This window comes from Sapajus apella, unplaced genomic scaffold, assembly GCF_009761245.1.
Source record: "Sapajus apella isolate SASKATOON/1434 unplaced genomic scaffold, GSC_monkey_1.0 scaffold16, whole genome shotgun sequence".
NCBI lineage: Eukaryota > Metazoa > Chordata > Mammalia > Primates > Cebidae > Sapajus > Sapajus apella.
The window spans coordinates 26,495,463-26,518,365 of record NW_022436956.1 but is presented as its reverse complement, the minus strand read 5'-3'; the positions used below and the strand labels follow the sequence as shown (position 1 = coordinate 26,518,365).

At 41.9% G+C, this 22,903-nt stretch overlaps 1 protein-coding gene across 7 annotated transcripts in view; it reads right to left on the bottom strand.

Annotated features, from left to right (window-relative positions):
* The window catches only part of EXPH5 (exophilin 5), an 82,443-nt gene that overhangs the window by 20,335 nt on the left and 39,205 nt on the right, over positions 1-22,903 (bottom strand). For 4 of the 7 annotated variants that reach the window (XM_032285663.1, XM_032285661.1, XM_032285662.1 and 1 more), the window contains 2 exons: positions 10,946-11,106; positions 7,677-7,839 (listed from right to left, as the gene is read on the bottom strand). In XM_032285663.1, coding sequence (XP_032141554.1) covers positions 7,677-7,839; positions 10,946-10,997 — 215 coding nt within the window. In that variant the 5' untranslated portion in view covers positions 10,998-11,106. Of the gene's footprint in view, positions 1-6,640; positions 7,572-7,676; positions 7,840-10,945; positions 11,107-22,001; positions 22,576-22,903 lie in introns of those variants that run through there. The other 3 variants (XM_032285666.1, XM_032285665.1, XM_032285667.1) reach the window with 3 other exon arrangements.

Below are 22,903 nucleotides of genomic sequence, written 5' to 3'. Positions count from 1 at the left end.
AGTTATTGGCTAAGCTAAAAGCTAGGCAAAGGCTCTCTGGATCCAGAGCCCTCGTTAACCAGTACAGTACGCTGACTCTTCTTCCTAATGGGAAACAAATTTTCTGTTTCTGTGCATTTTTATTGTAAAGAGCAATTAAGTAACAACCAGAAATGACAGTACATAAGATAATTTAAAAAGAGAGAGAGTAAAAAAACCCGCAACAACAACTACAATGAACACTGCTTTAGGATGTTGATTTCTATAAAGATGCCTGACTTACTAGGAAACCATTTTGGAAGTGAAAAAGTATTCTTTTACTATTTGTGCTGCTTTCTCAAATTCAATGAGAAGCTGACTGATTTAAGATCTAGGCCCAGAATTGAGATAAATTTTCATCTTTTATTTATTTATTTATTTATTTGAGACACGATCTCATTCTGACACCCAGGCTGGAGTGCAGTGGCACGATCTCAGTACATTGTGAGCTCAACCTCATGGGTTCAGGTGATCCTCCTACCTCCGCCTCCCAAAGTGCTGGGATTACAGGCACTAGCCACCACACCTGGCATAATCTTTGAAATAAATCTATAATCTTATGCCAAGTGGTTCTCTGTCTGAATTCAAAATTTAATAGACTGTCCGGGTGTGGTGGCTCATGCCTGTAATCCCAGCACTTTGGGAGGTCGAGGTAGGTGGATCATTTGCGGCCAGGAATTAGAGACCAGCCTGACCAACATCGTGAAACCCTATCTATACTAAAAATACAAAATTAGCCAGGTGCAGTAGCAGGTGCCTGTAATCCCAGCTACACAGGAGGCTGAGGCATGAGAATTGCTTGAACCCAGGAGGCGGAGGTTGCAGTGAGCTGAGATCGCACCACTGCACTTTAGCCTGGGCGAAAAGGGCAAAACTCAGTCTCAAAAAAGAAAAAAGAAAAAAAAAAAGATTTAATAGACCACAATGACTGAGCGCTCTGTATGAAATCAGGCCCTTTCCTCCGCTGAGAGAACAGCAGTGGGGATCAAGAGTTAAAGAAACTGGGACTCTAAGTCAGATCAATTAAAAGTTGCAAGGCAAAGGTGTCCTTTCAGACTTCTAGCTGCTTCGTGGCTCATAAAAGTTAAACATAAAACCTGGGAGACCAAATAATTTTATATCCTTAAGATATCCACATGTATTTTACAGTTTAGCTCAGATTTTAACAGAAATTGAAATGAAAAGTAGAGATTTTTTTCCACGTAATTCTGAAATACTGGATCTACTAATAATATCCAGGAGTTAAATATGGCCTTTATTTTTATTCTTCCTTTCCATACACATTTATTGAGCCTGTTTTCCTCCTACACTCTACATACTATGTTGAGCTCTTTGGAGGAAACAAATGTGACTCAGATAGGGACCCTGTTCTCTGAGAGCTTTTAGGAAACAGCAGGTACATAAAGAGTCAAAACCTAAGTCAAGATTTGATAAGGATGATAAAGAGGTATAAGGAAAACACATGGGAAATGCAGAGGGGCCAGCAAGCCCTTCCAGGGATAAACAGGGAAGGCAATAGGAAGATGGCAGTGGAAGTGGAACAAGAGGCTAAAGAATAGCCTGAGCAAAAGCTTGGAGATGGGGGCACTGCAAGGGAGGTCAGGGACTAGCAAGTAATCCAGTATGCCCGGAGCCAGGGCTACATGCCAGACTGTGAAGGTTCTTTCCAGAATTCTACTGGGCTACATCCCTCACGGTGCATCCCCTCAGCCCAACACTCACCAGCTCGCCAGGCCCTGCTTCTGATTTGGAGCAGGTTTCTGACAATGGCAGGTGTGTGGGAGATGCAGCTAAAGGACCAGGGGATGCCTGGAGCACAGCTGGGATGCCACCACCAAGTGTCAGGGCAGGCAGCGAGTGCAAGGATGCATGCTTGCCCAAGGGGGCCATGGCCGTGTGTGCTCCTGCGGACTTGAGTAGAAGAGCATAGGACTCGGCAGTTTTGAGAGCTTGGAGTCTCTGCACCCACTCCCAGGCCTTCCCACAAGTTAATTTATGTTTCTGATGTGACGAGTTTCCACTTGGAGAGTGAAAAAAAGCAACAGTGGTATCATGAAAATTATACTTGTAAAAGCCCCATGAAAATTATAGTTGGTCATTTTAAGGGATACTAAGACACCTCATCTTCTGCATTTACCCACAAGTCCTATTGATGCTATATCTGAGAGATTTCATGTATATCCCCACTTCTCCATCTCCAGTCATTCTTCCTGATACTCAGCTTCTACAGTTTCTCTTCTGGGCTCCTCTCCATCCTTCACACCATCAATAGAAAGATCTCACCTAAAAACCTTACAATAAAGTATTATCTAAAATCCTAACATGAGGCCAGTCGCAGTGGCTCACACCTGTAATCCCAGCTGAGGTGGGCAGATCATTTGAGGTCAGGTGTTCAAGACCAGCCTGGGCAACATGGTGAAACTGTGTCTCCACTAAAAATACAAAAAAATTAAAGAAATTAAAAAAAAATCAAAATCCTAACATGACATAAGGCTTTTCTTTAATCCAGCAAACTTCCCTGGATAGTCCAGCACCCTTCAAATCTCATGTGCTCACACTCTCCTCCATAGGTACCTGCACTCTAGACTTGTCAAATTAATTCTGCCTCCATTAAATATTCTCTCATTTCCATACCTTTACAGATACCATTCAGAAATTCTCACTCAATAGAGTAGGGTGGGGCTCAAGAATATTCTTTTCTAACCAGAACCCTGGGTGATTTCCCCCCAAGTATTGGTGGGGCATGCTTTACCCAATGAGGACGTTCACATGGATGGCCATAGGCCACTGAGATCATACTTGTCCAAAACGGACTCTGTGTCCTCCTTCTATCCCACTCCTTCCTATCCTCCCAATCAACAAATCCTGTTGATTCAAACTCAGAAATCTGCCTCAAACCCATCCACGTCGCTACATCTCCCTGCCTTTACCCTAATTAAGACATTTATCATCCTTTGCCGTTTTTTGCTGTAATAGCCTCTTAACTGTTCTCTGTGTCCAGGTTTTTGTCCCAATCCAATCAATTCCCTATACTTTCTTTAGAGCGCTCAATATAAACTGAATCATGCCACTTCTCTGCAGACTTCCCTGTGCTGTGGCCTCTGCCAACCTCTCTTGCCCCATCTCTTATCAGCCCTCACCTTGTACTGGGTCATTGAGCCTCAGTGACCTACATGAATTCCTGCCTCTCTACTCTCTGCACCTTGGTTTACGTCATTTCTTTTGCCTAGTGGAGCGTCTGGATTCCTAATTGCCTGGCTTAGTCTTATTTGTCCTTCAAAAATTAGCTCTCCTCATTCAGGAAGGGATCTTGATCCTCTAGTCTGACTTAAGTTCTTCTACATTCTTTCCTGGCAGCAACGTCATGCATCACCACAACAGCCACCACCTTATACTGTAATCGTCAGTGTACCTAGCTGTTACCTAGGCAGCTAGGCCACATAGTATCCCTGTGTGAATTCTAAAGGGCACCCCTTTCTCCAGACTGGTTCCTGTCATTTGCTGGAAATTGCCATAAGACATGTACAAATCCATGATGGTCATGATGCAAGTGGCACATCCTAGTGTTCCGTGGTATGCTGCCTGCCCGACCCCTGCGGCAATCTGGTGTTCCCTGCTAGAATATAAAATCCTGCTTTCATTTCACTATTTCATTTCCAGCACTTAACATAGGGTCTGATGTAGAGTGGGAAAGAAGCTTGATAAATAAATGAAAGGGAAGCTATTTCTGGCTATTATTCCCCATGCCAAAAATTCTGACAGCCCTTACCAGGGAGGAAGCTAAGCTGTAGCAGTACCCAAACTTGAATGAGCACCCAAATATTCTGGAGAATTAAAAATAAATAAGTAAAACCTCCGTGCCTTACTTCAAAAGCACCAGGTTGGGGCCTGATTATCTGTCTTCATTTAAAAATTGCTGATGAGATTCTAATAATGATTAACCAGATCAGCTGGGAACCATTGGCCACCCAGGATACAACTGGAAACCACTCCCCGGTCTTGTTTCTCCCTCTTGCCACCACAGTGCTGCCGTTTATCTGTGGATGCCACACCTGGGATCACAGAAGGAGTGTTTCCAAAGAAGGAGCTTGCTTTCTCTGACTTCTCCTGCATCTAGGTGTCTTAGATTTTTGTGTCTTCCAACTTAGACACAGGCACTCAACTAGCAATGAGCAAACGTACACAGTAGGGCATTTGGAAGGAGGAGGGACAGCGGTGGAGAGAAGGCGGGTGATAGAGAGCGATCAAGAGACAGAGAGACCAGGAAAAAAAAATGTGATCTGCCCTTTTAATTTTCCAAAATAGTATTTAATCTTTGGACTTATGTAACCTAGAGGTTGCAGCTGGACTGTCTGCGCTGTGTACGCCCTATGGGTCAGGCAAATTTGGACATGTCTAGAGCAGCTAGGTGGATCCACCAAAGCTCTTTGCATCTGAAGGGCAACACACATCACTTATTATTACTACGAAGTGGGGAGGGTGTCACTGGAATAACTGGGGGTCTAAAAGGAACAACTATAGATTCTGCTTGGCAGCTGGGAAGACTGCATGCATAAGCTGATGACATACATAATTGGATACCTACTGACCCCGGTGGAAGGAATTTATGAGATGACAAAGTTACTGAAATTCTGTGGTAGGGGCTGAGCACATGCCACATGCACTAGATACCCCAGAACAAGACACGTAGAAACATGACTTACAATACAGAAAGATGTTGAGGGGAAGCTACTTGTATATGTGTATACTTTTTCTTGGATTTATTGGCTAAGAATATATACATTAAAACATGAATGGAAATTATTTTTCTTTTTTCTTGGGGTTGGGATAGGGTCAATCATTTATAAATAGGAATAAAATCATAATGGGATAATTTGGGAAGTGTATATGTTTGAGAAGAGGAACAAGTTGTATTTGAGGCAGAAATGGTAAATCTTTTTGCTTTTTTTTTTCAAACAAGGTTTCACTCTGTCACCCAGGCTGGAGTGCAGTGGTGTGACGTGACTCACTGCACCCTCCACCTCAAGTGGAGGGCTCGAGTGATCCTCCTGCCTCACCCTCCCAAGTTGCTGGGACTACAGGCTTGTGCTACCATGCCTGGATAATTTATTTTTTGGCAGAGATGGGGTTTCACCATGTTGTTCAAGCTAGTCTCAAAACTCCTGGGCTCAAGTGATCCTCCCTTTTTAGCCTCCCAAAGTGCCGGGATTATAGGCATGAGTCCCATGGCCGGCCTTTCTCCTTGCATTTTTACAAGTTCACAAAGTCACTGTGTTCCTATGGCTTTTTATCCCTGATAGTAGGACATCAGAGCTTGAAGACACCATATACTTTTATTGACTGGGCCTTAAAGGGAACGAGTGAATCTGGTGAAATGATGAAGTCCACGCTCTTCCGGGGAGGGTCACCTATTATCAAGTGCATTTCTCAGTTAGAACCAAAGCTTAGAAGAGAGAAAAAGAAGTCTCTGATAAGCATGTGTTTAAGTGCTGATCGGAAGGCTATCTTTCACCTTGTGTTGATTCTTTTTCTCTGATTTGAAAAAGATCCTCTAAATGGCTTTACTGACTTGTTCTCCAGAGCACTGAGTGTGACAGTCAAGCCCCTATGGCTTCAGCAAGTAGAAACCTGACTGCTGCCTGCAGAGGATGACTGTGTGTCCCTGGGCCATTCGTCAGTCCCTCCCCGGTGCTCACAAGCAAGGAGGAGCTCCTGAATCACAGTCCATTTTGTGAGTTGATTTTGTATTTCAGATCGACGCTGCCAAAGAAAGTTAGGTTTTACCTGAGATTATAGAGCCCTTCAGAATGTATGACTTGATATATCATAATACAATACCCCCCTTAAGAAATACTTCTTCTCCCACATATAGGATTCATATCCAAATATTTAGGTCACATTCAAATTTAAAACAAAAAAACACATGCTTTTGTATTTCATCTTCTGAAACCTCTTAGGAGCAAAAACCAGTGCATTTAATTATATTCTGTACCAGCAGAATTAACACATGCTTATCAATATCAATAATAATAAGATAAATGTTAAATGTTCTCATTTATGTTTTGAAAGTAAAATGTATTTGAAGATGACAAATTCTGAAAACTGCTAAACACACAGAAATATACTTAAATGATAAAACATGTTTTAATTCTGCATGTTGTATCTATGTTTCAATTCTTCTGGTTAAAAGAGAATTCCAAGTCATTTTGATATCTAAGAAGGACATTTGCTAAACAGAATTTTTAAAGAGTTTTAATTTTTTCCAGTTTGGTCTATAAGCAAAATACATGATACCCAGCATGAAGATTATAGATCTATATCTTCTTCCACCTTTGCAGTAATTTGCAATATGAGCTTGGAAATAACTTGCCCCTAGAATTAACAGGTTCCTCAACTTTTCTCAATTTACTAATATTAGACGGTTCAGCTACACAACATTCTGCCTTAAAGAAAATCACCTGAGATACAAATGATATCACAAATCCTGGCTATACCACACAGTGGAAATATTTTTTCTCACTCAAATAAATATTTACTGTGCAGAAATACTTCTCAATTTTAAATTCTCCAAATGTGAGAATCACTAGTGTCTCAAAAATTTTTATAAAGAAAAACAACTCACCTATTTGAAGAGTATTTCCTTGCTAGGGACTGTGGTAGCTACCGTCATATAAAGCTACATTTTAGTCAGTTCTTTTTCCATCAGACAAAAACAGCCTCAGGTGAAAGCTGGGAGTGAAAAACTCTCCATTCACCCAAGAGGGGAGGACAGTGGTCTGCCAAGTCCAGCAGCCTCATCACACGCCCCACCAGCTGCTTGCTGCCTCTTGTTTCTCAGCGACAGTGACCTCCAACACCTTTTATTTAGCACTGCAACACACCGTGCGGTTTGACGGTACAAGGAACGTATCACGTGCCAAGCCAACACCTTAAGAGGGTGGGAAGCTTTGCAACCAGGAAGACTTGCTGAAAATATTTAGCAGTCAGCTCAACTGCACTTAAGCATAGCCTTGCTTGTTTTTCACAAAGCAATCCAACAACATAGTGAGTCAAGTGAACTGATTTGCACAGTCCTAAACTGGGAACCATCTGGAACTAAGTTTCCACTGCTCCAGAAGCTTCTCCTCTCTCACCTTATGCATTCTGAGCAATCACATAGGAACAGCCGTCAACATTTCTAATAACACTAACTACATTTCCTCCATTTTAGAATTCTATTTTTCTCCAGTCTCTTTGCTCATCTCACATTTGCTTTCATCTAGTCTTTATACTCCAACTCGCTTATGACCAGGACACATACTCTGCAAAGAAAGAGTAGTTTTTATTTCAATATATCTTCCTGGTCATGACATAGGCCAGATTCTTGGAGCAGTGAAAAAAACTGGCAATCGTGATTTCCCAGTGTTTAATCCATCACTCACCAAATGCACCACCAATGCACTCTGCATTTCGTTAGAAGTTGGATTTCAGGTGAGCCAAGTCTCATGGTTTCCTAAGAACTTTGTCACTATGGAAGCTAAGCCCCATTTCCTTTGTTATTAATACCACTGGAACTGAAATTCTAAGAACAAACATTAAACATTCTGAACACAAAGCAGGCTGCTGGCCTCTGATATCAGATAACAAATGGGCTGTAACATGACCTGAGTTTAACTCACCCTTTCTGTCCCAGCGATGGAAGCTTTGAAGTCTCCTTTCCAGATTTCCTGAACGAGAACAGGGAAGCAAATGACGATCTGAAGCTCATCCGGGAAGAAACAGATGTTGGTTTTTTTTGATTAGTTAAATTTTTGGATCTTGATGTAGGTAATTCTATTGGATCTAAAAAAAAATTATAAAATTTTTGTATCAATTATTTCCAAGCAAATATACTTGAAAGAATGAAGCCTTTGCTCTCGTGTCACTTTCTCCCTCTATGCAGTCTAGAAACAGGGCAGGCATCCTCACATGATGACCTCAGGGGATTAGGGGAGTCAGAACAACCTCTCTCCTGCGCCTCTGATGGTTCTGCGGCATAGTGAAAATCCATATAGTAGGGAATCTTTCAATGTGTACTGTGAATCAAAGTTCCAGACAGTATTCCTCCTTTCACCCAAGCTAGGAAGTCAGGGACCCCATTCAATTCTCATGTTGCTTAACCATGCTGTCCTTCAGAAGTTTTTATTTTAGTAACTTAAAACCATGGTGATACAGACATGCTACATAACTTCTTATACTGAAAAAGCAAAGGAAAAGGAAATTAAGCCATTTAAATTGTTCTTTATTCCTTTCCAAAATCTATCTCTGTGGATATGTATTTGCTACATACATGGTTTTTATCTATGTTTGCATGTAATGTATACAGGGTGAACATTCTAAATCCTAAAAACTTGAAATCCAAAATTTCTCCAAAATCCAAAAATTTTGAGCACCAACATGATGCTTGAAGAAAATGCGCATTGGGACTGGGTGCGGTGGTTCGCGCCTGTAAGTCTAGCAATTTGGGAGGCCGAGACAGGTAGATCACCTGAGGTCAGGAGTTTGAGACCAGCCTGGCCAACATGGAGAAACCTTGTCTCTACTAAAAATACAAAATACAAAATTAGCCAGGTGTGGTGGCACATGCCTATAATCTCAGCTACTCAGGAGGCTGAGGCAGGAGAATTGCTTGAACTCAGGAGGAAGAGGTTTTGGTGAGCCAAGATTATTCCATTGCACTCCAGCCTGGGCAACAAGAGTGAGATTCCATCTCAAAAAAAAAAAAAATGCTTATTGGAGACTTTCAGATTTGGGATTTTTGGATTTGGGATGCTCAACTTTTCAGTTTATATAATGCAAATACTTCAAAATACAAAAAGATCTGAAATCAGTAATACTTCTGGTGACAAACAGGTTGGATAATGGATATTCAAACTATTTATATATAATATATATGTATGGATAATATATAAGTATTAAAAATTCAAAGGCAACATCAACATATACAAAACCCATAACATTGGCCAGGCACAGTGGCTCACACCTGTAATTCCAGCACTTTGAGAGGCTGAGGCAGGTGGATCACCTGAGGTCAAGAGCTTGAGACCAGCCTGGCCAACATAGAGAAACCCCATCTCCACTAAAAATACAAAAAAGTTAGCTGGGCGTGGTGGCGCACACCTGTAATCCCAGCTACTCAGGAGGCTAAGGCAGGAGAATCGCTTGAACCCAGGAGGTGGAGGTTGCAATGAGCCAAGATCATGCCACTCCACTCCACTCTGGGCGACAGAGTGAGACTCTTGTCTCTAAATAAATAAATAATCCATAATATTATGATGATTTTGGACATGCTAAGTTTATAAATATTAGAGGAATTTAGGACAAGGGAAAAGTCACCAGGATATATATGGGGGTGTTCTAAAACTCTGAACTGTGAGTCTTTTTTTTTTTTTTTTTTAGACGGGGTTCCCCTTTTGTTGCCCAGGCTGGAGTGCAGTGGCGCATTCTCGGCTCACCGCAACCTCTGCCTCCTGGCTTCAAACGATTCTTCTGTCTCAGCCTCCCAAGTAGCTGGGATTACAGGCATGTGCCACCATGCCCAGCTAATTTTTTGTATTTTTAGTAGAGACGGGGTTTCACCATGTTGTCCAGGATGGTCTCCATCTCTTGACCTCGTGATCCACCTGCCTCGGCCTCCCAAAGTGCTGGGATTACAGGCGTGAGCCACTGTGCCGGGCGAACTGTGTCTTTTTACATAGATTTGTTTATTATAAGAGTTGCAAAATATTATCAACAGAGAAGTTTAAATGTATTTTTACATGTTTCCTGATGTTGCTAATGTTAGCAATATGCAAAAAACCAGTCTATGTGACTCTGCATCAGTAAAAAGATACTTTATTTTGGTATTTAATAATTTCTAGTGCACTTCATTTTCCTCACAATAGTCCTATGAAAGCAAGTTTTAGAATCCTTTTAATCTGTTTTTATAGATACAAAAAGAATTGACTGGTGAAGTTAAATACATGTTGGTAGTCACACAGAGAACCCACAGAAGGCTTTTACTGGAACTCATTCAAGGAGTTTACCAAAGCTCCAGAAGTGTGGCAGCTCCTGCACCACCTTCCCTCCCTTCTCGGATTCTCCCTTCCTCCACTCCTTTGCTTTTTCTCCCCCCTCTTCATCATAGTCATCCCATTTATTTAAGTGCTTACCCCGTTCTAGCTTAATATTGTATTATTTATTTATTTATTGAGGTGGGGTCTCACTCTGTCACCCAGGCTGGAGTGCAGTGGCACGATCTCACTTCACTGCAATGTCTGCCTCCTGGGCTCAACTGATCCTCCTGCCTCAGCTTCCAGAGTAGCTGGGGCTACAGGTGTGCACCAGCATGCCCAGCTAATTTTTGTATTTTTTTGTAATGATGAGGTTTTGCTATGTTGCCCAGGCTGGTCTCAAACTCCTGAGCTCAAGCAATCCTCCCGCTTTAGCCTCCCAAAGTGCTGGGATTGCAGGTGTGAGCCACGGCCCCCACCCAGCTTAATACATTGTACACATAATTTTATTTAATTCTCATAACCACCCTATGAGGTAGGTATCAATGTATCAATTTAAAGATGAGGAAACATTATTCTCTGTTTACAGAGAATAAATGACTTGAACAGACTCACATGAATAGAGACAGAGTGGAGATTTAAATATAGGCCTTTGTTGACATCAGTGTCTACGTTCCCACCCACTACTCTATCTTGGCTGATTAAAAACAAAAAACAAAAAAAACCCCAAGACATTATTACAGTAAACTTTCAGTTCACTTCTTTTTAATGTATATTGTATTATAAACTTTTGTGCCTTATGACTTTAAAATGGTTCTAAACATGGATTAGTTACACTGGAGATACACTGGGCCATTATCTGGAATACTATGCCACAGAAGAAAAAAAGAAAAAAAACTTTAAAATCTTTTTCTTACCATTTTTTGCCATCTCCTTCCTTAGCCTGTATGTAAGTGGTTGTTTTAACATTTGGCTAACGTCTGTTTCATCGCAAAACTTTTTTCTTTGAATTTCTTCAAACCATTCACCAGTCACTCCCTGAAGCCATCTGATATCCCTCTTTGTCTTCTGAAGTTTACTGAAATAAAAATGTCAATGCAGTCTTTATTTTCTTAACATCAAGCTCATCCTTAAACCAATGTACTTTTTTATGAAATGGGGAAGTCTCACTCTGTCACCAGGCTGGAGTGCAGTGGTACAACCACATCTCACTGCAACCTCCACCTCCTGGGCTCAAGTGATCCTCCCACCTCAGCCTCCCAAGTAGCGGAGACCACAGACACATACTACCATGCCCAGCTAATTTTTTCTATTTTTAGTATATATGGGGTTTCACCATGTTGCCCAGACTGATCTTGACCTCCCAAGCTCAAGCAATCTGCATGCCTCAGCCTCCCAAAGTGTTGGGATTACAGGAGTGAGCCATCTTGCCCAGCCTCAATGCACTCTTTAAATTCATTCACATCTAATGCAAATTCATGTGATGGGCTAAACTTTTCCTAATAGAGGAGCAGCATAATCTATAAGTCTAGGAAAAAAATGGCCCGAATCAGAATTTCCCTTTCAGCACTGTATGTATTTTAGGTGTTTTCTTGTTTCTTTTTTTCATATTCTTGTAAATATGATGGCAAACTAAAAGTTTTACCGGTAGTTAAAATAATCATCAAGCTGATGAGGACAACCTGGATTAAGCAATGTGCTAAAACCTGACCTAATAATGCAATTGAATAATAGATGTTCTAACAACATGCAGAAACTAGAATATTCTCATTCTGATTACTCATTCATTCACTTGTTAATTCATTAAATGTTTATTGAGCAATGTTAATCAATTTAGTGTTTATGAGGCCCCAGGTAGGCCATGGATTTAACAGTCAAAGTAACAAATAGGATACTTGCTTGTCAATCCAGTGGTCAAAGATAAAAGCTAACATGCAGAAAAAAATTATTGAATGTAATGGTCTTCTTATTATTCTTATTATTTGAGACACAGTCTTGCTCAGTCTTTGAAATGGGGAAGTCTCACTCTGTCACCCAGGCTGGAGTACAGTGGCATGATCTTGGCTTACTGCAACCTCTGTCTCCTGGGCTCAAGCAATTCTCCTGCCTCAGTCTCCTGAGTAGCTGGGATTATAGGTGAAAGCCAGCACACCTGGTTAATTTCTTTATTTTTAGTTAGAGGTGGGGTTTTGCCATGGTGGTCAGGCTGGTCTTGAACTCCTGACCTCAAGTGATCCCCTGCCTCAGCCTCCCAAAGTGTTAGAATTATAGGCATGAGCCAGCATGCACCACCAAATGTAATGGTTTTAGGTAATGGACATCTTTACACACAAAACACAAAAACCCATTAGTGAGCACAGGTCTAATGCAAAGGTAGTAAGGGATGAGGTAATTTGAGATGGACAGAAAAACCACACAGTGTACAAATGCGTCTGCTCCATAATTTCAGAACACATGGTCTGAAATCCTATTATGTTTTTTTTTCTAGTTTCCTCCCCTTTCCTGCCCAGTTCTTGAAAGTACCGCTTGAAGTTAATTAAATCCCTGGTTATTGTGATTTATTAATACTTTTTTCAAAGTAGATTAATTTGCTTTATTTAAGGAAGACCCTAGAACTGTTTGGAAATGAGAGGTGCTTAATCCGGAGGGAGATGTTCCTGGATAGGCAAAATGAGCAGAAAGGGGTGTCTGAAGAACATGATCACAATGCTTATAGAGTGGGTACCTTTTTTTTTTTTTTGAGACAGAGTTTTGCTCTTGTCGCCCAGGCTGGAGTGCAATGGCACGATCTTGGCTCACTGCAACCTCTGCTTCCCGGGTTCAAGCAATTCTCCTGCCTCAGCCTCCCCAGTAGCTGGGATTACAGGCATGTGCCACCATGCCCATCTAATTTTTTATTTTTAGTAGAGGTGGGGTTTCTCCATGTTGGTCAGGCTGATCTCAAACTCCCAACTTCAGGTGATCCCCCTGTCTTGGCCTCCCAAAGTGATGGGATTACAGGCATGAGCCACCGTGCCTGGCCAGAGTGGTTGCTTTTCCACAACACTGATGGAAAAGTTAGGCATGTTGTTGGATTCCAGTCTTGGGAAATAAAGTATTCCACTTGGCTCAGCAGCTGTTATCCCTTATCCAGGGTCTGCCATAAAGCACAAGTGTTAGGGTCTTTGTTTTGTTAAGGAGGTGATGAGCAAGATATCTGTAAAGTGGCAAATTTGGAGTTAAAAGGCAATGAACTGAGGGTTGCAACTCAGGCTCCTGCTTGAGGCTATGAAACTGCTCTTTTATAAAATATTCAAGAAAGAAGCCAGAGGTCACCTTGCCCAGACTTGCATTTTGCAAAGCATTAGACAGCAATCGCCATGTTCAACTTACAGAATTTGCATCGGTGGCTCCTTTTCTGCCATTTCTGCCCTCTGATGCCTGGTACTCCTGTCTCTATTGCTACTTCATTTACTAACAGCAAACTAAGAGACTGTAAGTATCTGCTTCTAACCAATAGTGGCTGCCTCTAACTTACGGACACCTCACTTACTAATGCCCCACATTTGTACACAACCTCCACTTCTTTGGAGCCCTCCCTAATTGTCAGTTCCCCAAAAGCCAGCAGCACTCTTCTCTGTTTCTGAAAACATCAGTCTCGTTTCAGAAGACAGTCAAGCTACTTGACTTAGAAAGATGCATATAAACCACATTTCCCCCCGAACAGGCTTGATGTAATATTGACTCTCTTTTTACAATTTTTATTTATTTATGCATTTATTTCTAGAGACAACGACTCGCTCTGTTGCCCAGGCTGGAGTGCAGTGGTGCGAATATAGCTCACTGAAGCCTTGACCTCCTAGGCTCAAGTGATCCTCTGGCCTCAGCCTCTCGTAGCTGGGACCACCGTCCCTGACTAATTTTTGTAGAGACAGAATCTCATTCTGTTGCCCAGGCTTGCCTTGAACTCCTGGCCTCAAGCAATCCTCCCGCTTTAACCTCTCAAAGTGTTAAGATTATAAGCATGAGCCACCATGCCGAGCCCAGAAATAATCACAGTTCACTTAATCGTACTTCAAGCTTTCTTTCCATGCTTATGTATGTATCCACCATTGACTGCTTCTTTTCTGTGTTCTGGCTAATGAAGCCAGAAGTATGCATTTCTCTGAAAGTACTCATACACTTTGAATTCCACTCCAGGAAATTTATCTTAAAGTAATAACCCCACCCCAAGAGCATTAATTTAACTGAGCATCATGTAGTTGCTGACAATAATTATGTGGGCAACATAGAATCCTGGGAAAATGCACATGACAAAAATGAAGCAGGAAAACCAAAATACAACATTTATCTATGATTATAGCTATGTAGAATGATCCACCTCTTGGGCACACCAAAAAAAAAAAAAAAAAAAAAGGAAAACACCTGATGTTTTAGAGTAGAATAATTATAGGTATCATTTCTATTTTTAGCTTACTTTATTTTTTTTATCTTTTTTATTATTCAATGTGTACAATATGTGGAACTATTTCTTCTTTTTGTTTAATTGTGAATTTTTATTTGTGTTGTCACCTTTCCATTAATTTTTTTTGGAGATAGAAAGAAATCAGTAATCTTGTCATAATCTGAACACAGTCAATATTAATCTTTCAGGGTGATTTTTCTGCCTCATTTCTCACACAACTGTGATGAAATATATCCTGGCTGGGTGTGGTGGCTCACAACAGTAATCCCAGCACTTTGGGAGGCTGAGGCAGGAGGTCTGCTTGAGTCCAGGAATTCAAGACCATTCTGGGCAACATGGTGAGACCCTGTCTCTACAAAAAACTTAAAAGTTAGCCAGCCGTGGTGGCTTGAACCTGTGGTCCCAGCTACTTGGGATGCTGAGGTATATGTATAATATTCAGTGTACGTTTGTGAAAGGCCTCCTATGGTACAAATGCTGGCATCCAATGATGAGCAAAGCAGATAGTGCTCCCACCCTAGAGAGATTACAGTCTATAGAAGAGACAGATATGAATCCAATAACAATATTGACATAAGGTAACAAATAGTGGTAAATATGACTTATTCACTCAACACACATTTGAACCCCAGGCAAAGAGCAGTGAACAAGTCCCTGCCTTTATGGGATTTAAATTCTGCTAGGATGGGTGTGTGTGTGTGGGAAACATTAAAAAAGTAAATAGGGTTGGGTGTGGTTGCTCTTGTCTGTAATTTCAATGCTATGGGAGGAAAGGTAGGAGGATCACTTGAGACCAGGAGTAAGCAACCAGCCTGGCCAACATAGTGAAAACTCATTTCTACAAAAAATTTTAAAATTGGCCAGCTGTAGTGGTATGCTCCTGTAGTCCCAGCTGTTTAGGAAGCTGAGGCAGGAGGATCCCTTGAGCCCAGGAGTTGGAGGCTGCGGTGACTAGGATCACACCACTGGGCTCCAGCCTGGGCAACAGAGTGAGACCTTGTCTAAAAAAAACCAGCAAATAGCTGCTAAGAGAGCATATAACAACCAGACCTGGGCTGAGGCTCCACCAGTGAAAGTTTCCCTGAGATGACATAGGGCTGGAAGAATGAAGGATGAAGTATGAGGCCAAAGGGTCGTGGCAGGAGGGTCTGGGAGAGAGCTTTCCAGGCAGAGGGGTAGCCTCCATAGAGCAACAAGTGCCCCAAGGAAAGAAGCAAGGAACTGAAAAAAGGTCTGTGTAGCTGGAGTGCAGAGATGGAGAGGAAGCCCAAGCCCAGCAGAAAGGGAGAGAGGCAGCTGTTGGATAACATAGCATTACAGGTCATGGAACAATGATTGACGGCTCAGCAGGGGCAAGGGACATTGGATTTGCATTTTTAAAAGACCATCCTACTGCTGGGTGTAGTGGCTCACACCCGTAATCCCAGCACTTTGGGAGGCCGAGACAGGCGGATCACAAGGTCAGGAGTTTGAGACCAGCTTGGCCAATATGGTGAAACCCTGTCTCTACTAAAAATACAAAAGTTAGCTGGGTGTAGTGGCGGGCGCCTGTAGTCCCAGTTACTTGGGAGGCTGAGGCAGGAGAATTATTGAACCTGGGAGACGGAGGTTGCAGTGAGTTGAGATCGAGCCATTGCACTCCAGCCTGGGCAACAGAGTGAGACTCTGTCTCAAGAAAAAAGAACCATCCTAGCTTCAGGTAGAGAGTGGGTTCTAGTGGAGGGCAGAAGACCAGTCCGGATACTTGTAGAGTCTAAACAAAAGAGGTGTCTGCTTGAACCAGGATGGTGGTGGGGAAGCTGGAGAAAAGAGGAAAGTGTTCCGGGTGACTTAGAGGGGAAAAGCAACCCCCAAGTGATGGCGTTTTGGGGAGTAGGGGTAGAGATACGTCAAGGAAGATTCCCAGACATCTAATTTACATAAGTGCATAGAAGATGCCACTCACAGAGATCATGCATAATCTTTTAAAACCCAAAAGTTAACATTGCAAAAACTTAATATTACCAAAATTTAAATAACACCTTTAACATCATTCATCTTCAGAGCAATCATTAAGTATTTGCATAATATTCAAGCTAGTATGTTTTCCATCCCTTATTTATTATTCTCCTGATGCAGGGCAGTGAGATTTTTCATATGAATATTGCTGTAATAAATATCATCGTGCATTTTCTATTTTTATAGTGTCTCCGTCAGACACTAAAGTAGAATGATTGGGTCAAAGAGTCAAAACATTTTTGTGATTTTTTTTTAAAGTTAAATTTTATTTTTTCTAGAGACAGGATCTCACTCTGTTGTCCAGCCTGGAGTGCAGTGGTGCTATCATAGCTCACTGTAGCCTCAAAGTTCTGGGCTAAAATGATCCTCCTGCCTCATCCTCCTGAGTAGCTAGGACTACAGTTGTACGCTACTATGCCCAGCTAATATTTCTATTTTTTGTAGAGATGAAGGTCTCACTCTGTTACCCAGGCTGTTCTCTCACTCTTGGCCTCAGAGATCCTTACACCTTGGCCTCCCAAAGTGCTGGGATTACAGGCTTAAACCATGGAGACCAGCCCCTTTTTTAATTCTTTATGCATGATACCAAAATAGCTGTAGCAATATCACTTATGCCAGCAATGTACAAGTCTGCTGCTAGGCATCCTTGGGAGACAAGGTATTATCAAGTATTTGTATTTTCCTAATTTAATATTTTGGTGGTATTATTTATAATTGTTAGTGATTATTTTTCTTTTAAAAAATCTTTATGTTCTTTGTTTAATGAAATATGTTACATTTATTTGACAAGAGCAAGGTTTGAACCCTTCCCTCATGTCTGTTTAGGAATTATATTTTGTGATTTGAAAATTGTATGTTTTGTCAATTTATAAATCAGTGTCTCAACTGGGCGTGGTGGCTCATGCCTTTGGGAGGTTGAGACAGGTGAATCACCTGAAGTCAGGAGTTCGAGACCAGCCTGGCCAACATGGTGAAGCCCTGTCTCTACTAAAAATACAAAATTAGCCAAGCTTGGTGGTGGGTGCCTGTAATCCCCGCTACTTGGAAGGCTGAGGCAGGATAATCACTTAAACCCAGGAGAAGGAGGTTGCGGTGAGCCAAGATTACACCACTGCACTCCAGCCTGGGCAAGAGAGTCAAACTCTGTCTTTAAAAAAAAAAATCAGTGTCTCAAAGTTCTTTATTGGAATAAGAACTTTTTAATTTTTAAAAAGCTAATTTTTCTTATGTGTTTTAAATAAAGTTTTTGAGCTTTTTTGGTCATCATCTTATAATGATGAGATTAACTTTCATTTTGATGAAATTTGGAATGTTGAGCTATTCACACCTTACTCTGGACAGGGCTGTTGGAAGTAAAATAGACATCATCTGTGGATATGCTTATGCTAGTATTTGTTTCCTGAAGATAGTGAGAAATGACGTTCAGACAATAGTGGCATACATATACATGAAGAGGGCAAGATTTTGAAAAAATTCAAATATTTTTAAAGCAGAAATTTTTTTTAAATTTTTATTTATTTATTTATTTTATTTTTTTTAATTTTTCTTTTTTTTTTCCCATTTATTTATTTTATTGCATTTTAGGTTTTGGGGTACATGTGAAGAACATGCAAAATTGTTGCATAGGAACACACGTGGCAGTGTGATTTGCTGCCTTCCTCCCCATCACCTACATCTGGCATTTCTCCCCCTGCTATCCCTCCCCAGCTTCCCACCCCCCACCGTCCCTCCCCTATTTCCCCCCAACTGACCCCAGTGTGTAGTGCTCCCCTCCCTGTGTCCATGTGCTCTCATCGTTCAACACCCGCCTATGAGTGAGAACATGCGGTGTTTGATCTTCTGCTCCTCTGTCAGTTTGCTGAGAATGATGGTTTCCAGGTTCATCCATGTCCCCACAAAGGACCCAAACTCATCGTTTTTTATGGCTGCATAATATTCCATGGTGTATATGTGCCACATTTTCCCTATCCAGTCTATCGTCGATGGGCATTTGGGTTGGTTCCAGGTCCTTGCTATTGTAAACAGTTAAAGCAGAAATATTTTAAGGATGACTCTGGGATGGGTGTCAGGATAATGATGAACAGGTGCAGTCATCAACCAGAATATTCAACGTTCAGGTCGATAACGGCACCACGTTTACTGTTATCAAGGAAGCAACACAGAAATAGTTCTGGCCTTTGACGTAAGGGCGACCCAGGAAGGGAAACTATAACATAAAAGTCTAAACTCAAACTCCCTGGGTACCTGTAACTCATCTTCTTAACCCTACACATTCAAGAGCTCTATTAAGTGTAGTTTGTACATTTATAATGGTTAACTGAGCTTCTGGTACTAAAAGGAGCACAACAATGATCAAATCAATGGTTTAGATTCATCCATTTACTAAAAAAAATAAAATATCAAATAAGATCAACATTTGCGAGTAAGAAAAGATTCTAAACATACAGTGGGGGTGCAGTGACATGAAACTTGAGGACAGTACTTTCTATTTCTGATAGCCTCAGTTTGACAGAGATAACATTTGTTTGTAAGCAGAATTCAATCAACTTCATAACCAGCCTGCACAAGGCTCTTCCTCTTGTTACATATTCAGCGCCAATTGGGACGCACAGTCTACTTTATGCCAATGAGAACCTCAGAGTTGAGAATGACATACATACAGGGAAATTACTAATACACAGCTTGCCTGCTTAATGAGTCCCACTTGACTCAACATATCACAAGGGACTGTTGTCTACACTTCTAATTTGTTTTACCCTGAGGGTGATCAACTTGATTAAATTAAATCAGGTCTTTTCTTGCTAGGCCAGAGGCCCATCCCTCTGCTCCAAGTCAAAATGTCCTTTCTTCATTCACATAAATCCATCTGCAGAATGCTGCCTTGGATTTCATCCTAGCACCTCTTGAACACGCCACTCCTTTTATATTCCTATTCCTGAGTTAAACTTATTTTTCCTTTATTTCCAGTTTTGAGTTATGACACCCACCTCCCTCTCCTCTTCTTTGTCTTTCCCAACTTAGCTCTTGATGACCTTTGCTAGTCACTTTTGTCTTTATTCTAAGCAAGGCTTTGTGCCCATCTTTTTTCCGTGATGAATTAATTATGGACTAACCATTTAGAAACGTGCTCAGTAAATGATAGCTGTCCATTTATCTCCCATTCTTTGTTTGTAAGTAATTCTTTGGCCCCGCTTATCTGCTCCTTGTTAATCCACCCTCCCTGGCCCATTCTTGAGTTACTATCAGATAGGAGACAGAGCCCAGAAGTAGGATCAGGTTCTAGCTGGGTGATCTTGGACAAGTATTTAACTTTCCTGGTTTTTCTTTCCCCATTTGTCAAAGAGGAATAAATGATGGGTAGACTGTTTGCAAAGAATTCCTCCGCAGTTCCTATCATTCCTGGAGGTACATTCCTTGACAATGTGACTCTTTGCCACTCTTAAGAGGCGAGGTCTCTTTTACCTCTTTCTTAATGGTTGTCAGGAAAGTGGATAAACAGGTACAGTCAACAGCCAGAAAATTCAATGTTCAGGTAGTCAGTGATGGCACTGTGTTTACCATTACCAAGGAAGCAAAACAGAATAGTTCTGGCCTTTGAAGTAAGACTGACAACTGCCATTAAGAGGCGGGGTCTCTTTCACCTCCTCCTGGAATCTGGGCCAGACTTGCACTTGCTTAGACCAATAGAATATGATGGAAGTGAAACTGAGACTTCTGAGTCCAGGCCTCACGGGATCTTACAGCTTCTGTTCTCTTCCTCTTGGAACCTTGAGACTTGTGTATAAGGAAGCCTGGGCTAGTCTCCTTGAGGACAAGACCATACACAGAGAGAGGCCTGGCAGGGAACCATTGCCAACTACCCAACACGTGAGTGAAAGCGTCTTAGACCACCCAGATCCAGCTGAGCTGTCATGGTGGTGCCCAATGAGTGATCCCAGGAAACCCACCCAGCTGAGTCCAGCCCAAATGGCTAGCCCACGGACTGGTAAGCTAATAAACAGAAGTAGTTTTAAGCCTTTAAATTTTAGGGTGAGACTGGGAGTCGTGGCTTACACCTGAAATCCCAGCACTTTGGGAGGCCGAGGCGCGTGGATCACTTGAGGCCAGGAGTTCAAGACCAGCCTGGCTAACATGGAGAAACCCTGTCTCTACTAAAAATACAAAAATTGGCCGGGCGTGATGGTGCATGCTTGTAATCAGCTACTCAGGAGGCTGAGGCAGGAGAATTACTTGAACCTGGGAAGCGGAGGTGACAATATGCCAAGATTGCGCCACTGCCCTCCAGCCTGGGCAACAGAGTAAGACTTCGTCTCAAAAAATAAATTAAAAAAAATAAATTTGGGGATGGTTGGTTATGTACAAGTTGAAAGAAACTTGGACATAGATGAGATTATCCCCAAGATATCTTCTAGTCTGAAATCAATGGTCAGAAAAGCCTCAGCATTCCTACATCACATCCAAATCATTGAGAAAGCTTATAAAGCCAAAAGAGGTCTCCAGATATAATCTGGTCAAATGACTTGTCTTTGGGTGAAATAATACCTATAAAAAAAATAATAGCAGATGATATGAATGAAGCTCCTGCCATCTCCTGGAGTTTGCAGTCCTTATTGCCAATTTTCACCCTCACACCACTCCAGTATTGTCCTCATTTACAGAAAGAAGTTTGGCCGGAGCTGCTGAACTGAGATGTGAACCCACATGCCTCTGAATCTAAAGCCCATGTTCTCCTAACCATATATCTCATTGTCTGTGGGTATTACTAACCGCACTAATAATGCAATTGATATAAACTTACAGTGACTTTTGCCAATTAAGCAGGCAGTAATGAGAATTCAAATATGATTGAAGAGAGAGCAGTTTTGCAAGTTCTGAAAGCAAACAATTTCCTAAGCCCAGAAAACAGGAATAGCTTCCATTTTCTGGTCAGAACAATCTCAAATATTTCTCAAAATAGTTCCCTTTATCAGCTCCTCTTGTCAAGAGCATCAGCTCCTCTTTCTGATGTTCTCACTTCTCTTTTTATCTCCTCCCTGACATTTCTCCTTCACTTTTCTTACTCCCTTGTACACACATCGTTTTTTCTTTTACAGCTGACCTTCGCAGAGCTGATCGTCTTGTAACGCCTTGTTCTGCCTTCGGGCAGCTAAGCACCCTGATCTCTATCAACCCTCTACCCTAGCCTTCGAGGACGTCTTGACAAATAGTCCCTCGATCCCCTACAAGTTCAGCCATCAGCCAACCGCAGAATGAAGTTTCCAATTACACCAAATCCTGTAAAAGTGATTTTGTCACTTGATTTGCAGATCTAAGAAGTATTAAAGTTTTCCTCCTACACAGGAATCCAAACATAATTTTGTTTCATACTGCCCAGCAACCACGACACACGGAAAAGCACAAATGGAGGCGGTGGGGCAGGAACTATATCCCGAGTCAGGGCTTAAACGTCGGGCCAGGGCGGTAACGGAGGATGGATCAGGATGTCCAAGCAGGAGCCTTTTCAAAACCCTGAAGCCACAAGGGAGACTCACCAACTGGGGAAAGTGTGGCCTTTTGTTCTCCTACTCCAGAAAGGTGATACTTCCAGGTAACAGGTTTCTTATAGCTCACCCTCCAGGCAAAGCTTTAGAACAACTGTTGAGTGTTCCCAGTCAGGAACAGGCGGAGAGAAGGAAGCAAAAGCCCTGTGGTTCAGCGGCTGCACCAGCAGCTTTATAATCCGGGGCCTGGTCTCTCTCCCTGTCGATCTGAAAAGATTGTTATTTGAGAGCCTTTGTCCCTGACCTCAGAGCCTGTTCTTTGGTTTAGCCCACGGCCAAGACTCAGAGAGGGGCAAGGATTAGCAAGCAAGTGTGTTGAAAAATATGTTCTTTTCATAAGGGTAAAGTTAAATCATAGAAGTCTGAAGGAAGGAAAGCTCAGACAAGGAAAAGTGGTAAACTTTATAAAGCCAGCCAGCAAGCAACAATAGCAAGAGTAACAGCCCTTTAGGACTCAGAGGCAACAAAATAATGGCACCAGCTTTCAGGCCAAGCTGGGTAATGAAGCCCACTTCAACTCCATGAATTTACTCTAGGATAAAAAGCAATATTTTCTGTATTTTGAAAATTGACCACTGTATGGTAGCTCACGCCTGTAACCCCAGCACTTTGGGAGGCCAAGGTGGAAGGATTGCTTGAGCCCAGGAGTTCAAGACCAGCTGTGGCAACATAGTGAGACTCTGTCTCTACAAAAAACCCCAAACAAATGAACAAAACTAGCTGGGCATGCTAGTGCGTGCCTGAAATCTTAGCTATTCAAGCTGAGGTGAAAGAATCTGAGCTCAGGAGGTCAAAGCTGCAGTGAGCCCAGATGGTGCCACTGTACTCCAACCTGGGTGAAAGAAAAGAAGAACAAAGGCTGGTGCGGCTAGCACTTTGGGAGGCCGAGGTGG